The sequence below is a fragment of the Girardinichthys multiradiatus genome, chromosome 3 (genome assembly GCF_021462225.1).
Source record: "Girardinichthys multiradiatus isolate DD_20200921_A chromosome 3, DD_fGirMul_XY1, whole genome shotgun sequence".
Taxonomy (NCBI): Eukaryota; Metazoa; Chordata; class Actinopteri; order Cyprinodontiformes; family Goodeidae; genus Girardinichthys; species Girardinichthys multiradiatus.
The window spans coordinates 31,849,214-31,865,768 of NC_061796.1; the positions used below are offsets into that span (position 1 = coordinate 31,849,214).

Consider the following 16,555-nt stretch of genomic DNA (forward strand, 5'->3'; position numbering starts at 1 on the left):
GTTGTGCCATTTCACTCATTTTGATACACTGTAGTTGACATTAATTTTTAGGATGGTTATAGTAAAAAGTATGTACACTTGCTTTCAATTTAAAGATTTTAAATATTAAGAGACATTAATGGTTTTGGTCCTCACCAGATTACTTTCTCAGATGAACAAAATCATGTTACTATATCTTTATTTAGAATTAAGAACCTGTGTGTAAAGCAAAAACCTTTAGCAGCAATAGCTTAAAGAAATAATACTCTGTAGGACTTTATCAGTCTCACATCATTGCTGGGGTGCTTTGGTTCATTTTGTTTTTAGCATTATTTCAATTTATCATCATTTCTACCATTTGTCTACATTTCAGTTGTGTTCAGGCTTGTAGGGCACAATAGTGATATATATTTTTACGTGATTGATGTCCAGAAAAATAAAATGAAAGAAAGCACAAGACAGGTGGGAACGTTGGTGAAGAGAGACTGTGTCATGAATGTATTGCCTATATGTATATATGGTGAGTAATCCAGTGAAGAGGAGAAAGTCAGGAGAAATGCAGTAGCTTGGAGACCTAACAAACCAGTACCCTACCCAGGGGTTTAAAAGTAGACACACTAGCCTCAAGGTGGGGAGTGTTTTAAAATTACTTATCCGCTTTGGGAAACAGTGGAAAGGCTGACTGATTTGTTTCGTACTGGTACAAGTTTAGTTTTTTGGCTCTTATATAAGATATCTTAGCTAATTTTTTTTATGTATAGATGTAAAATAAAATGTAAGGCTGAGCAACATGGCCCAAAATTAATATCCCAGTATAGTTTGGATTTATTGCGATGTAGATATATTTTAAATTTCTGCCTCATCTCTACAATAATGTAGAGATGACATTTAATGCAACTGTAAATGTTGAGTCAGACTGATGCACATTTTGCAGCCATCCTCCCACATAACCAAACAGTGGAACCAGTTTGATGGCAAACATCTGCAAAACAAGCCATAACACTCACAACATGAAGCAAATGCAAATCCATTCAAACAATCAATAGTGACGAGACCACAAAATTATCTGTGAAACACACGACAGTAACAAAAAAATGCTTGATATATCAAATGTAATCAGTTTATCGCCCAGAAAGGTGCATTGATGAGCCTTACCTGCCTTTAACCCTGTCGCCAGTTAGCCACTGCTTGTTCCTTTGACCTCTGCAGGCCGGTAACACCTGTCTGTGTTCACAATAGTATGTCTGATCAGACTACCTACACATAAAATTAGAAATTCAGATTTATGTTTTGGAAAAAATGAACTTCAATACTGCATCCCAATGAATGCTTGCCTCCAAAACTCGCCCAAAGCATCAGTTCTCCACTGCCGTGCTTGATTGGTGATATTATGTGGTTGTATATATCAGCTGTACTGATTTTAAATATTTTTACCAAATCTGGGGCATGATGCTACAACAGCTCTTTGATCGTCTCTGTTCTAGCAGCACCGTACCAGATGTTTTTGTCCAGATGCAAATGCAAAATAAAGCTGTTTATTTTATTTTATTTTTTAAAGAAGAGTTGATATCCTGATAAAATTTCTATCCCCTACTTCTTCAGCTTTCTAATTATATTTCAATGAAAATTCCTTTTGCCGACTAAGGTGAGCAAGGTCTGAAATGGTGTTCTGTGAATGATGGAATCCAAATTGCACAGAAACAGTCATATAACCCATCGGTTTGATGGCCAACAACCTGCCTCTCAGGTCATTAGCAGTGTTAACTTATACCTGTATGCGGCAAGCTGCATACAGGAAGCTGCTAAAACTTTGGCTTTCAGAGAGGTTTTCATGCTCGCTAATAAGCAGCTGATCAAGTGAATTTGTTCATCCCCTTTCTTGGTGTTAACTCCCACATGTTGCTTCTGTGTTTTGTCTCGGTCTATTGAAGAATGTGTCGCTGTTCGGGGTGGTTAAAGCAAATTTTAAGATCTGGTGAAGACCAACACATGTTTTCCATTAACATAAAGCTTTCATATTGAAGGTAGTTGTACTTTTAACATTTTACTATAACTGTAATCTATCCTCGGTGTCTGATTTCATCACTTTGTGTATTTGAACCTAACTTTCACAGTATGTAAATATTCTAAGAACAGGATTACAGTTTCCTTTACTAATATATAGATAACTCCTGTTCCATTTTGGGCCTTTTGTCGTCTCTATAGAAATGCGTGCTACTTTCAAGCTCCTACCCATTGTTCTATTTTTGTAGATGTTTTATTAAATTTACCCTTTTCAAATAAACGAGCAGCCTCGCACTGTGTCAGACCTGACAGGAAAAATTATAAACAGGATGGTTTTGGTGAATTAAAACACTTTATTAAATGTTTGTTACAGATAATGTTGAATATTTAATATAAGCAGTTTCACACTAAATATGATTTACTTTCATGTCAGTTAAAAGTGGCCATGCAACAAATGTTTTCGAAGCCTTCCTCAGAGGAATATTTACAAGGCTCACATATACAGCCTTACATAGTGATGGCTAATGCCCTATGATCAGGTAGAAAGAGAAAATGCTTAACTAAAGAGGTACATGGCTTAACCAGGCACTTGGAGGTAACATGAATAAGTACATAAGGCATGCTGATGCAAAACTTTGGGCAGTTAGTCTTGAAAGCGCAGTAAAAAAAAACAGAAGTTGGTGTGTGACTAGTGATGTTAGTTAGTGATGATTCTGTCTCTACAGCAAGAAAAACTTAAGAACCACATCAAAAAGGACGCTGCTGCAAAGAGACAATATTGCTCTTCTCCGACCACCATGAACGTTCAATGCATCAAACACTAAAACCTCAGAACCTGTTTCCATCGAGCACTTCCTCCAATGACATTCTGAGAGAAATCCCTCCACCTGCACTACAAACTGATACTTGGTGACAGTAAATTGAACCAAAGGAACAACACTGTTGGCTGTGTTTAGTAATTAAGATGACTGACATGCAAATGCTTAAGATAATAGCTCTGCATTATGAACAGTCAGAACCAAATGTGGTAAAGAAAGAGGACTTCCACAAATGTTTTGGAAAATATAGCAACTATTATGTATTACAAAAAAAGTATACTACACAAACGTAAAATTGGAGAGGTTTTGCTGCATTTAAGCTATCAGATCCGACACCAAACCTTCACACTGGAGCTTTTAATGAGACAGCAGGTCTTCGAGTGATGGACAGCCCTTGGATTGTAGCTGCAGGTGTAATTCTGGCTCCCTGGACTCGCTAAAGCACTTTGCATTCTGTAACAAACTAAAAAGGCACAGTAACCTCTGAACTATTACCAGAAAACTGACAGTTTATGAGGACAATCACAAGACAAAATGTTGCACATTGAAAATCAGTTATATAAAGACAGCAGTTCTGACTTCATGGGCTCTGTGGTTACACCTGACTGCCCCAAAAGAAATAAAAACAATTCTCACGGGTAAGTTTCTGTGGTGGATATCAGCAGAGATCGGGGAAACAAACAGAAACCAAATAAAGGAGGAAACACGTGCATGAACACACTGAGGCAGAAAATGATGGTACTGATTCGACTTAGACTCGAGGAGGAGGCGTGGACCTCTTTGATGATCACTCTTCTTAACGCACACGGGACGCCTTTCCAGTTACCTGGATTAGGGAAACAAATAAAAAAAATCAACATCTGGCGTTTGTTCAGCCAGGTGAATTATCGGTTCCTCACTGACCCAACTTAAGTACCTGTGAGATTTCGACTCCTGTGAGTTTTTCCACAGCTTCTGGCAGCCGGGTCATGATTTCCAGCACCTCTCCAGCGAGTTTAGCTGCTCCCACCTCTGAGCCACCGCTGGACACCATGGTGATCTTCTGTGCTTTGGACATCGGCTTGCTGATCTCCTCAGCCATCTGCAGAAAAATGGTTATCAGGAAAACCAAAAGTAGTGAACTAACTTAAAATAGTATTATGACAAAACATTTTTTGAAATGGAAAAAAAAATCTATTTAGAAAAGTGTAAATATTAAAAAGCTTTTGAAATATTGAACTTTCAGTACAACTACTTCAAAGACGTACAAGATCATTTTACTTCTTCCAGTAACCCAACGTTTTCTCACCTGATACACGCTTAGCTTCATTTATTTCTAACTCGACCCATACAGCTACATAAACATCCTCGGTAAACGCAGATCTTGCTCTGCTGAGGATCTTGGCACAGATGTTTTTAGAGGGGCCAGCCTAACGTTAGCTGACGACTTCTTTTTGTGATGCCTAGTTATTAATTTGACTCGTTTTCTTTAGGGGATGTTAGTTTTGCTTTAAATGGCTTAATTAGACTAGTAGCTGCATACCACCCTGTGCTCAGGTCTCCCTCGTCTCGGTGGAGCCCCAGCTGATAACGTCATAAAAATAAAAGGTGTGGACCGGGTTCAGATTGACTGGTCGTTCCAGATCCAGATTGCTGCAATACATCAGTGATCCAACAGGCTTCCTTGAATCCATCTGAACTTTTTTTTATAACTATTTTTTCCCCTGCAGATCTGTCAGGGAGTTTCCTTTTCGTTTGGCGGCGCTCACTCATCTGAAAAGTACTTTTGTTTTTGTATATTTAAGCGATTCATCTCTCAGCTTATATTTATTTTCATTATTTCATCAGAGTTAAACTGACCAGCGGAAGTTTCTCCAGCAGCATATCCACCATGGCTCCATCTTTGTACTGCTTAAAGGCGTTGGCCTTTTTGGCCATCTGCTCTGCCTCAGCGCGACCTTTAGCCTCCAGAGCGAAAGCCTCGGCGTCACCCTTCATCTGCATGAAACAGAAACAGCAGAGAGGCCCGTTAGAGACAACAGCTCGGTTTTGGGCGGAAGCAAAAAGCAGCAGTGAGATCTTCACTCCCCACAAAGCATAATAAAAAGTTGTTACTTTAATGGACTCTGCCTCGGCCTCAGCCTCCATGATGAGCTGCAGGCTGAATGAAAGAAGAAGGGAAAGAGTAAACATCTCACCTCTAAACACCAGTTCAACAAAGGCAACAAAATGACACCATGCTTCTCACCGCTGTGCCTCGGCCAACTTCTCTATTCGGTATTTCTCAGCTTCTGCAGGCTTCTTCACTTTAGACTCCAGCTCCTTCTCTTTGCGGATGATCTCCTGGTCCTGCAGGGAGATCTGCTGAGTACGCTCCACCACCTGAACCTGCATCTTCTCCTCCTCAATGCGCTGCTTGGTCTTGGCCACCTGATGTTGGATAATTATATGTTAATAAGTAAAAGGTGATGAGTTATTTACAAACTGCCCCGGTGCTGTAAGTACCTGGAGCTGGTAGGCCATCTCCGACTCGGCCTTCTTGGAGTTGACCTCGATGTCGTAGGCTGCTTTCTTCAGCTCGTAGTCTCTCTGAGCTTTTGCCATTTCAATCTCGTTCTTATACTGAGCAGACACCTTCTCTTGCATCGCATGGGCCTCCTGTGTACATCCCGCAGCAGCAAGACATGAACAGAGCAATGGTAAGTTTTTTCAAAAAAGGCATAAAAACAATCATTTTCAACATTTATTTCTACATTTGTAGTTCCTTACCCTGATAACCGCATCGCGTTTATACTGAGCCTCTCCGATCCTCGCATCTTTCTGGACCTGGGCTGTACGGGCTTTTCCCAGCGAGTGAAGGTAATCCTGCAAAGTAGACAGAAAAAGAAGGAAGCTATGACAGCCAATAAGATAACAGAATAAAAGCTTATGGCTCTAACAATGATTGTGATATAAATGTAAAAAGCATTTTTTATCTATACTTTTAAAAAATGTATTCATTGGTGGATCTTTTGAATAATAATGACTTTCTGTTTCCATTGGTTATAAAGTGACAAGGCTAATTTTTCTTAGCCACTCACCAAAATGGGAGACAATGGTATGTTCTACCATTTAGCTAGGCCTGATGTCAATTGATCTTCATAAGTCAGAAAATGGCTAAAAGAAAATGGATCATTTTTGGAGGCATTTTAACATTTAATAGCCAAGGAGGATTTCTCACAACCAAGTATCCATAAATCAATTCTTCAAAGTAAAAATTACCAATTCAGATATCCAGAACAGCGTTTTCCCTGTCCACAAGAAACTTTTTTACCACTTCAAACCTTTCTTCCTCAGAATATGTATGTGAAGATATTTAGATACCTTTTTTTAAAGACTTGTGTGATTTTAGACCTGTGCAGTTTTATTACAGGTTTCAGCTCTGGCAATGTACATGCAGTCCTCTCATACCTGCAGATAACCCAACTTCAATGACTTCAAACCCAGTAAATAGTAAACTTCAAACTAGGTATTGATTAGCCAAGTTTAGAAGAAGATTTATTTTCCAAGCGTCCGTTTGAAGACTGAATATATAACTCTAAACTTCTGCTGACAGGGTTGTTTACAGCCTTGGATCATGGGCTTTGTAGTTTTCTCAAAACATAAAAATGCACCAATTTCTCAGCTAGCTTTACATTAAGACCTTGGAAAACATCCGAAAATATTCAAGACATTTTAAGGTCTAAAATTCAGATGATTAAAAATAAGACTTAAAATTGTGCAAAAAACTTACATCAAAACAAAGGATGATAATGTGGAAAAGCACCTTATGCCCACTGTAAGGTATTGTAGAGGACCTGTGATGCTGTGGGCCTGTTTTTCTTCTGAAGGAACCTTGCTAAATTAGTGCCTTCAAGGACCATTTGCAGTACCAGGAGATTTAAAATGAAAATTTAGGGGATAAAAGCCAGTAAATGAAAATAAGTCATCATCGGGCGTTTTAGGAGGATAAGAAACAAATGATTATTACTTTAATTAATTACTTTATTTTTTAGAGGTCAGTCAGTCATTTTCTACCGCTTATTCCATAGTGGGTCGCGGGGGAGCTGGTGCCTATCTCCAGCAGTCTATGGGTGAGAGGCGGGGTACATCCTGGACAGATCGCCAGTCCATCGCAGGGCAATGTTCCCAAAAACATTTTTTTAGAGGTACTTTAAAAAAAAAAAAAGCCCATCTAGGGACAAGTGCTGCAAATTAGCTGTTGCTATTGCACTATGACGCAAACATGGGACTGCTGTTTTGTTCAGTTGGTCTATGTCAATGTGTGTCTGTCCCTATCAAATAAACTTAAATAAATAAATAAATAAAACATATGGCGAAATCAATACACAAATGGTTCAAAATCAACCTCCTTCCACGGCAATCTCAGTTCCCGGACTGGAATCTTTAAGAAAAACAGAAAAGCTAAGGGGAGAGCACAAGAGAGGACCCTGGACTTTGGACGATCTACAGGAATGGTCAAAGATTTCTCTCTCTGTTTGCTCCAACTTCATAAAATGTTAGAAAAGATTCAGAGCTGATTTTACCAAAAACAAAAGGGAATTTGTGACTGTGTGAATAGTATGACTTCTGCAGTTGGGCAGAGAAGAAATCAACTCCTTAAATGCTCCCAGTGTTGAATGAGCCCATGGAGAAGATGCAGCATGTCTTTTTGAGACACAGAAATCCCAGAGAGAGGACATTTAGTCATTTGGAAGGTGGTACATTAGTAAAGAAATGGTTGGATTACCATTGAAGCACTTAGGCCTAATAGACACTGGGAGCTGGCTGGGTCAAAATCAATTAAAGTCCTTTAACAGCAGAAACCATCTGAGGCTTAGAGCTTTCACTAGACTCAAGATAATAACAGATTTATGCTCCTTCCAGTTGTTTGTCAATTATTAACACAACGTTCATTCAAACCTGATCATCGTGGACATCTTTGAGGGTGTAGCTGACAACACCGATCCCCATGTTGACCAGGTCAGAGGAGGCCACTTTGAAGACCTGCTCAGAGAACTTCTTACGGTCCTGGTATATCTCCTGCACATAAGGCAAAAAATATACACATATATATATTTATATGTACTTACTGCAGATATTACCAAGCAGACAACGTAATATATAATTCTAAGCAATGAGCTGTTGAGGTCAAGCAAAAACATTCGAGGGTGTTGGTGGACCAACCTCGACAGTCAAATGAGCAATGATGGCTCTCTGATGGCCCTCTAGTGTCTCGAGAGCGATCTGAGAGACCTCAGCCTCAGACTTTCCCATGAACATCTGACAGGCGGTGGCCAACATCTCCTTGTTCTGACCCTGAATCTTCACCTGGAAGAGAAAGATCCAACAAGTCAAATGGGAAACTAATGGTCTGACAGCAAGAAGATATCTAGTAAGATGTTTAAATCAGTGAAACAAAAAGTCCCAGATTTTCTTTGTCTTTCTATTGTTTAAATGACAAAAACATGCAGCTTCCATAAACCATTAACAAAAGACTAATAAAAATAATCAGCCTGAGTTTTTTTTTCGTCCTGCATCACTTCATGATCATAAAGGTTTTTCATTGCATGATGCCTTGCAAAAGTATTCAACCTTTTCTACATTTTGTAACTTTACAACCAAAAACTACAATGTATTTAATGGAGTGTTATGTGATAGACCAACACAGAGATGCAAATAATTATGAAGCGGAAGGAAAGTCACACAGGGTATCCTAATGTTTTATAAACAAAATCTGAAAAGTGTGGCAGGCATAAGTATTCAGCCTCCCCAGGTAGGATTTTCTCACAGCCGTAAGATGTGAAAGTCTTAGAGTATGACAGTACCAGCGCTGAACATCTAAAAACCAGCTCAGGCTCTATCCAATCCAAAGTCTTGCCATATGTTATCAGTTGAATTTAGGTTTGAACTTTGACTAGGTGATTCTAACACATAAATATGGTATAATCTAAACCAGTGGTTCTGAATCCTGGTCCTCAAGACCCACTGTCCCTTCATGTTTTACATGTGTCTCTGCTGCAGCACACCGGATTTAAATAATTGCGTTATCTCTTCAGAATGTCAGCAAGTACTGCAGAAGTTTGTTAAGCACCTATTTCATTTAAGTCAGATGTGAGGCAGCAGGGAAACACCCAAACCATATCGGACAGTGGCCCTTGAGGACCAGGATTAAGAACCACTGATCCAAACCATTCCATTGTCGCTCTGGCTGTGTTTAGAGTTCTGCTGGAAGATGACCCTCTATCCCAATCTCATGTTTTTAGCAGCTTCTCACAGGTTTTCTTCTATTTTGCTCCATCCGCCTTGTTATTAACTCCTATCCCCACAGCATGATTCTGCCACCACCATGGGTCATAGTGGATGGTGTGTTTAGAGTAATGTCAGGTCCAACCAAATCCTTGAAACTGAGATTAAATTACACATAGGTAGAGTGCATGTATAAATCAGGTGACTTCTAACGGGAAGGAGACTGATCTGGTTTAACATTATGACCAGCATTTTTCCTGCTTCTAACTCATCAACTGTGAGGATAAAATGTTCACTTGCTGCCTAATATATCCCACCCACTGACAGGTGCCATGATAAAGAGATTATCAGCGTCACTTCACCTGTCAGTGGTCATAATGTTATGCTTGAACAGTGATTTTATTAGGTGGAATCAGAGTAAAGGGAGCTGAAGAAAAACTAGAGCCACATACTTCAGATTTGTAAGTGCAAAACATTTTAAAAACATAAAATTTCTCCCTCTTGACAGTTGCACTAATTTGTATTGTTTTTTCAAATAAAACGGCAATTAAATACACTGATGTTAGTGGCTGTCATGTTAAAAGGGTCAATGGGTTTTCATGTTTCACATATTTCTGAAAAGTCCGCTTTTAGTTTTCTTTGAACTATTTCCATAATAACCCTAAAACCATTTCGTTCCCACAGCGTTCAGAGCTCACCTGTGCAATGCCAGTGACCGAGATGGGGACACCATGGCGGGTGTAGACTTTATCACTCTTCACATTCAGAGTCAGGGTGTTGAGCGTGATTCTGGGAAGACAAATAATGGACGGCACGGATGAGTTGGTAAAACACAAAAGCGGGCATGAGGAAGCAGAAGCGGCGCACACGTTATTCAGGTCATTTCTGCTATCTTATTTATCTCTGTTTATTTTGCCCGAGACGCTGGACCACACAGCTTGTTGTAAATGATTTAAATGGAGACAGAAACAGGTTCACCTCTGGATCTGCTGAATACACGGGATAACAAACACTCTTCCTCCAGCAATCATCAGAGGTGGAGAACGGCCACAGCCTGGCGAGGGGAAACAGGAGCAATCATGTAACATAAACATACAACCAGCTGCTTACTATCTAGAGAAAGCATAGCTAGCAAAAAGTTCAATTATAGCTTTATATTACAATATGAGTGTGGTAATCACAGCCTATTAAAAGAAAACTGGAAAATCCCTGGGCTGCTGTTTAAAATCCTATATGAGCAAAACGTACACAAAACCTTTATTAAAACGACAAAAGTACCACACACTCATAAACAGGGCCATTAGATATATCATCTATTTCTAACAAGATCCCAACATCGTCAAAACTGGAGTGCATTACGGAAACACTTCCCTAAACATCCTGTGTTATTGTAGAAAATAAGCAAGCATCCATTACCAGACACCACCATGGCTTCGTTGGGTCCACACGTGTAAAACATCTTGATTCCTGACGGAATAAAATGTACATTGAAGATTAGCGCAAAAACATGGCATCAGTGAGTAGTAAAGAGAAGTTTTTATTGGAGTATAATAGCACAGAGGTCAACATTTGGAAGAAGTATTATTTCTGAAATACATCCCACCAAGATAGAAATTAAAAACACAAAACAAAACGTTACATTTAATGGCTAGATACAAGACATAATGACTACCACAGATTATGTAAAACAATAGATTAAAGTTAATACCTAAAGGAAACATAGAAACAATATATGCCATAAAAACCCAGAGCTTCATTTTGTTTATTAGAAATATTTTCAAGACTAACCTCATAATAATATGGTTCTCTAAAAAGGGATCTAAATGAAATAAGTAGCTGAATGCCTTTATTAATGATCTAAAAATGGACAGTAGTTGCAAAGGGTTTACTGGAAAAATCCCACCCATGTAAAAGTACCCACCGGAAAACACAGCAGGGGTATCAGTTACTTTCTGATTAATATATTACTACACAAAAACTGTGATTCATCTGTGAGAAATGGCATCATGATACTGTTTCAACTTCTCCGCATGCTGTCGGGCTGAAACGGTTTATTTATCATTTTATACACAAGGCAACCAAAGAGAAACATAAGACTGTTTATACATTTTTTTCAATGACATTGTGTGATTGAAACCATAGTAATCAGCTCCTCCATCTGAAATGAGGCTCAGACTACACTTGTCAGAAATGACATGCGTCGTCCTCTATTTTTCTGTTGTTTACCATAAGGTCTTACAGATACCACAAGGTCATATGATCAGAGATGCACCAATCAGGTTTTCTCTGGCTGAGACCGATTCCCAGCTTTCTGCAGATTACTTGTCTTTAGAAGAGTAAAACTCATAAATGCCAAAAAAAAGTGATGGAGGCAGTCGTGTTGAATCCAACAGAAAATGAAAGACAAAATGATCCCTATTTATGCATCAAAGCATATACCCCTAACCTTTACCTGAATTTTACTCAACTCAATTAATTGCATCAAAGTACTTGCTGTTGGCAGATTTATTTACAGAACAAAAATTGTGGGTGTTATTAGTTTTCGTGTTTTAATGATTAAGGGGAAGTTTCACCTACGGATTACCGTCATGGGAAAACTTGCTGCTTCCGACCTCTGGCCAATTCATCACTGCATCTCTAATTATGATTCACAAATATTAAAAAATATATATATATATTAATTACAATCTCCATAACAACCATTAGAGCCATCTACAGGATGTGCTAAAAATGACTGAGACTTTGACTAGCACTGGGTCCTTTGGTCACTAAATAGTCTGTTACGTCTACATAACAACCCTTACATGGTATCTGAAGGACACATAGAAAAAATGCCCAATCTGTCCTACCACCACAAAAGTAAACCTCTGAATTAAGAGCTGCATGACATATCCAATCTCAGTCATCATCACTATATCAGTGTGCACTATCACCATTAAAAAGGACTGCTTGTGAGCAACATTTGGTAGGATACTGTATTTGAAGGGTCATGCGTTGATTTTCTGGATAATGATAATATTTTCGGCCAGCTGATTGGACTCTATCTGCCCTTAATGAACTTACCCGATCCATGTTTTTGTAGCTGAGATACTAAAGCTCGTGGAGATTGGTTAGGACTTTGCGTAATGGTAAAGAAAGAAATGAGTCAGAAAAATGTGGGTTTGACATAATCATCGCAATTTTCAGGAATAGTATCGCGATTACAGATTTCCCTGATATGGTACAATCCCGCTTTATAGTTGGTTAAACTGTTCTTAGTATTTCTGCAGAAAACACCAGATGGACTTCATGCTCACTGTTAAGTACAGTGGAGGACCTGTGATGTCGTGGGCTTGTTTCTCTTCCAAAGACCATGTGAACCTTGCTAGAGAGGATATCATCATGAACTCCTTAAAATACCAGAACATTTTAAACAAAAACCTGTCGACCTATTGAAAATTGGTCAACATTAGGCTATTCAGCAGGATAATGATTGAAATATACCGGGAAAACAATACTAAAAAAAAAACACACACACACACCTTTTGCTTGATTATTTCTTAATATATTCATACGAATCAGCTGTTAACTAATTAATCTGACATATATAACCTGTATTAGACATTCATCTATGTTTCTGTTTATAAGATAACATGATTTTCCACAAGTGTAACAACGACGTAGCAAAACAGCAAATAAGCCCGAGATTTCTTACAGTCACTAACCAGCTTAAGTTTCTTTTGAAACTTTACATTATTTCGAAATCGCCCGTATATTTTACAATCGCTGCTAAGGCAAATCTATCTTGGGGAACTTTGTGGTGGGAACAATAGCTTCCGTACGTCAACGCCAATCAGATGACCATGTCTCTGTGTTTTCAGCCTCACGGCTCCTCCCTCTTCCAGACAAACCCACTAAAATCTGTCTTACAACCTCTGATCTCCCTAATCAAAAACGGTGTCTGGTCCAAACACAAACCCCGTATAAAAAACAACGTGAGACCCACCTGAAAATATCAGCCTTCAGCTAAAATCACGGAGTTTAAAAAAAAAAAAAAAAAGAAAAGCTAACAGGTTCGCCTTTCCCGTAGGGAGGCATGGACGTACTTTACTACACACAACTGGTAGGGAAAAAGCAGTAAAGGGTTAACACATCTACACTTTAGCGAGATAAACAACATCGGAATCAGTTGTTTCGGTTCAAACTGCCTCTAGTTAGTTGGTAAAAGACAACAAACCTTTTCAGAATGTAAATAAATCAGTTTCTTGCTGCAGCGGACAGATTGCACCTCGATGAACGTCAGTTGGAATTAGAGAAGAATGTCGGCGTGAAAAAGGAAGTATCCGATCGCCACGCCCCGTTCTGACTGTCCTAATGATCATTGACTGGCGCCATCTAGTGGTAAATGTTAATAACTGTAACTGCAAGTTTGACGTGCAATCCTGTGACAACAGTGATGTCCAACGTTTTTGGCAAAACGTAAAACTGGAAATTATATATATATATATATATATTTTTTTTTTTATAAAGAAAGACCTATATTTACTATTTTCAGGGGGTCGAATGTTTTCTGGTTGGTTGGTTGAGAAAAAATATGTCATTATTTCTTCAATCAAAAAAATAAACCGGGTTTATTTTTGTTCAAGTATTTTTTTTTGCTTCTTCAAAATAGCCCCCCCCCCCCCCCCACACACACCTTTTTTTTTTCTTGATGAGCTTCATGAGGTAATAATAAAAATAAAGACAAACCATTGAATGAGAAGGTGCGTCCAAACCTTTGACTGATATAAAATGGAATTTGCACATAACTTTATATTTCTGTCTATCTGAGAACATCAGTTTGTACTTACTTGAGTAATTTTTTTTGATGACTGCTTTCACCTTCTAATCGAGTAAAAATATATTTAAATAGTGCTACCATCATTGAGTACAGTTGGCTACTCTACCCACCTTTGATTGTCTATGGTGTTTAAATGATGTTCATTTAATACTAAGGCACCTAAAGTGTGCCAAGACAACATTTACCACACCATTATACCGCCTCTAGTGGCTTGAAGTGTTGAAATAAGGCAGGATGGATCCATGCTTTTATGTTGTTTATGCTCATTTCTAAAAACCAAGAGTCATTGGTTCAGGCACCATTTTTTTTCAACCTGTTATTGTCCAATTCTGAAGAGCCCGTATGAATTGCATCCTCAGTTTTATTTTCTTAGTTGACAGATGTGGCACCCAGTTGGGTCTTGTGCTGCTGTAGTCCATCTGCCTCAGGGTTCAATGTGTTGAATGTTTAGATATATTATGTAAACCTTGGTTGTATCTCCTCTGACCTTTGACATAAAATAGGCCTTTTTATCCACCCAGCTGACTGCTTGTGCATTTGTGCTTAACAAGCAATTAATAAAGTGGCCGGCTAGTCTATTTTATTTATCCATCCTTCAATGACAACCAGTCTAATACATAAAAGTATATTACTGTTAAGCCAGAGACCAATTAATTAGACAAAAGTCTTACTATGGTCCAGTTCATATCCAGTCAAATTCATCCAACTGATTCCAATACAGTATCTAACATTTATACATGAGGCCCATGTGGTCATGAAATGTGGTAATAAAAAAATCTTCCCCGATGGAATTATGCAAATGTTACATAATGCTAAATCTTAGTTCTCTAAAGCTGTTTTATGTGGTATGAAAGACGTTGACTTTTACTGACTTTGCTCTTTGATTGCCTGAGGAGTCAGCTGCCTGCTGACTTGGCAATCTACCACTTTCCCAAAGCTCAGCCCATTGCCTTACATAGGGTTTTCCTCTTCAAAATAAAATATGACAGTATTGGATGGTACAAAACATTATGAGTGTAAAATTGGGATAATATTGTTGTATATAACCAAGGATCCCCCAACACTGAAGAATAATTTACAGCGCTGGCCAAAGGTTTATGCATTTAATGATGCATCTGACCTGTTTGTTGTTGAGATGCAATAATGACACAACAAACAGCTTCAAGAAAAATTTCAAAGATTTTTTTGAGCAAAAATCTGAATATATTGTGATTTTTTACCTTTCAACAGAAGTTTAAAGTTATACGTGTGTATACATACACACTCACTAATATTTGAGCAAATGTCTCTTAGCTAGTTGCAGACATTTATTGTGGCCTTCAAGAAGCATTTGAGATTACTTTTACCACTGTTTGTTGGCCAAAGTGTTGGAGCAGACCAAAAAACGTTTCTCTCAAAGGCTTGTCCCACTGATCTAAATACAGTGGTGTGGAAAAGTGTTTTCCCCTTCCTGATTTCTTATTTTTTGGCATGTTTATCACACTTAGGTGTTTCAGGTCATCATACAAATTCAAAAGAATAGTCAAAGACAACACAAGTGAACACAAAATGCAGTCTTTAAATAAAGGTTGTTTTTTTTTTGTTAAACAATATAACAATCCAAACCTACATGGCCCTGTGTGGAACAGTGACATTATATTTGTGGGGGTGTAAGTTTATATTTGAGTCTTTTTTGGATAACACAAAATGCACAACATTTACATGTAAAATCATCCCGATGGTAATCAGTGCAATTTCTTGCATAATTAGTGCCCTGGACAAGCCCTCCTTATGCAACCCTCAACATTACATACATAGGACGACCCCCCTCTTTTCAAAATTCAGGTTTTAAACATAGAGAGCACAGACTGTGAGACACATGCTTCCCATTAGAGGAGCATTCAAATAAGAAACAGAGACTTAATTGGGGCAAAGCTGACATTTTCACCAGGTGCTCATGCTACTTCCACACCCTCAGGCCTTGCTGATCTGGACTGTGAATCAAATTGCCCATCCCAACAACCACAGTTGAAGAATGTATGTAAACTTCTGGCTGGTGTTGTGAATAGTGTACAGCTTTGCTAATCGTGAAACTTGATGTTTGTTTCACATTGGCCTGCCACATTTAGCTGCATTTTTCACAGTTCTGCAGCTGTGGCGTAGCCCATACATTTACATCGAGATATTTTATTAAAGGGCTAACCTTTTTCTGGCATTCTCACCGGCACTCAGAAGCAAATACGCAATTGGACAAGGCAAAACCTGCACATTCTGTATGTATCTGGAGATAAGGAGGGCATTAAATCTGACTTTCCAAAACAGTAAAATTGATAGTGAGACTGTTTCCTCAACACATAAGGGATGACTGAAGAGGGCTGGAGCTTTTTGTCCCTATCCCACTCCCCCGTTGGACACAGAAATGTCCACCATCTGTTTCCTATGAAGAAAGAGATACAGAGATGATTTGTCATGGCTGACCCAGAAAACAGCTGTAAAGCATATTTCCGGACACCAGCTGGTAAAATTTTGGTCAATCTCCTTTTCCCATTTCCACTGCCTGATCTACCTCATCGTCGCTCCTCCCTGTCCAGACTCCCTGCTCCTCCCCCAGTCTCTCCCTTTCAGCCAATCAGCGCTGTGGAGCCGGTGCGTGTGGGCGTTCCCGGGCGCCCAGCGGAGCCCCGCCTCCCCCTGGAAACGCTCCAGCCTT

At 38.9% G+C, this 16,555-nt stretch overlaps 1 protein-coding gene across 1 annotated transcript; it reads right to left on the reverse strand.

Moving 5' to 3' along the window:
• Window positions 1–2,316: 2,316 nt before the first annotated feature.
• flot1b (flotillin 1b) lies at window positions 2,317–13,378 on the reverse strand. The gene is made up of 13 exons (XM_047358582.1): window positions 13,264–13,378; window positions 10,464–10,514; window positions 10,026–10,101; window positions 9,746–9,836; window positions 7,986–8,129; window positions 7,722–7,841; window positions 5,550–5,645; window positions 5,286–5,438; window positions 5,029–5,210; window positions 4,896–4,941; window positions 4,641–4,778; window positions 3,718–3,882; window positions 2,317–3,627 (listed from the first exon to the last, which is right to left on the reverse strand). Exons 2-13 carry the CDS (start codon window positions 10,504–10,506, stop codon window positions 3,598–3,600), a joined length of 1,284 nt encoding a protein of 427 aa, XP_047214538.1. The 5' UTR covers window positions 10,507–10,514; window positions 13,264–13,378; the 3' UTR covers window positions 2,317–3,597.
• Window positions 13,379–16,555: the final 3,177 nt, after the last annotated feature.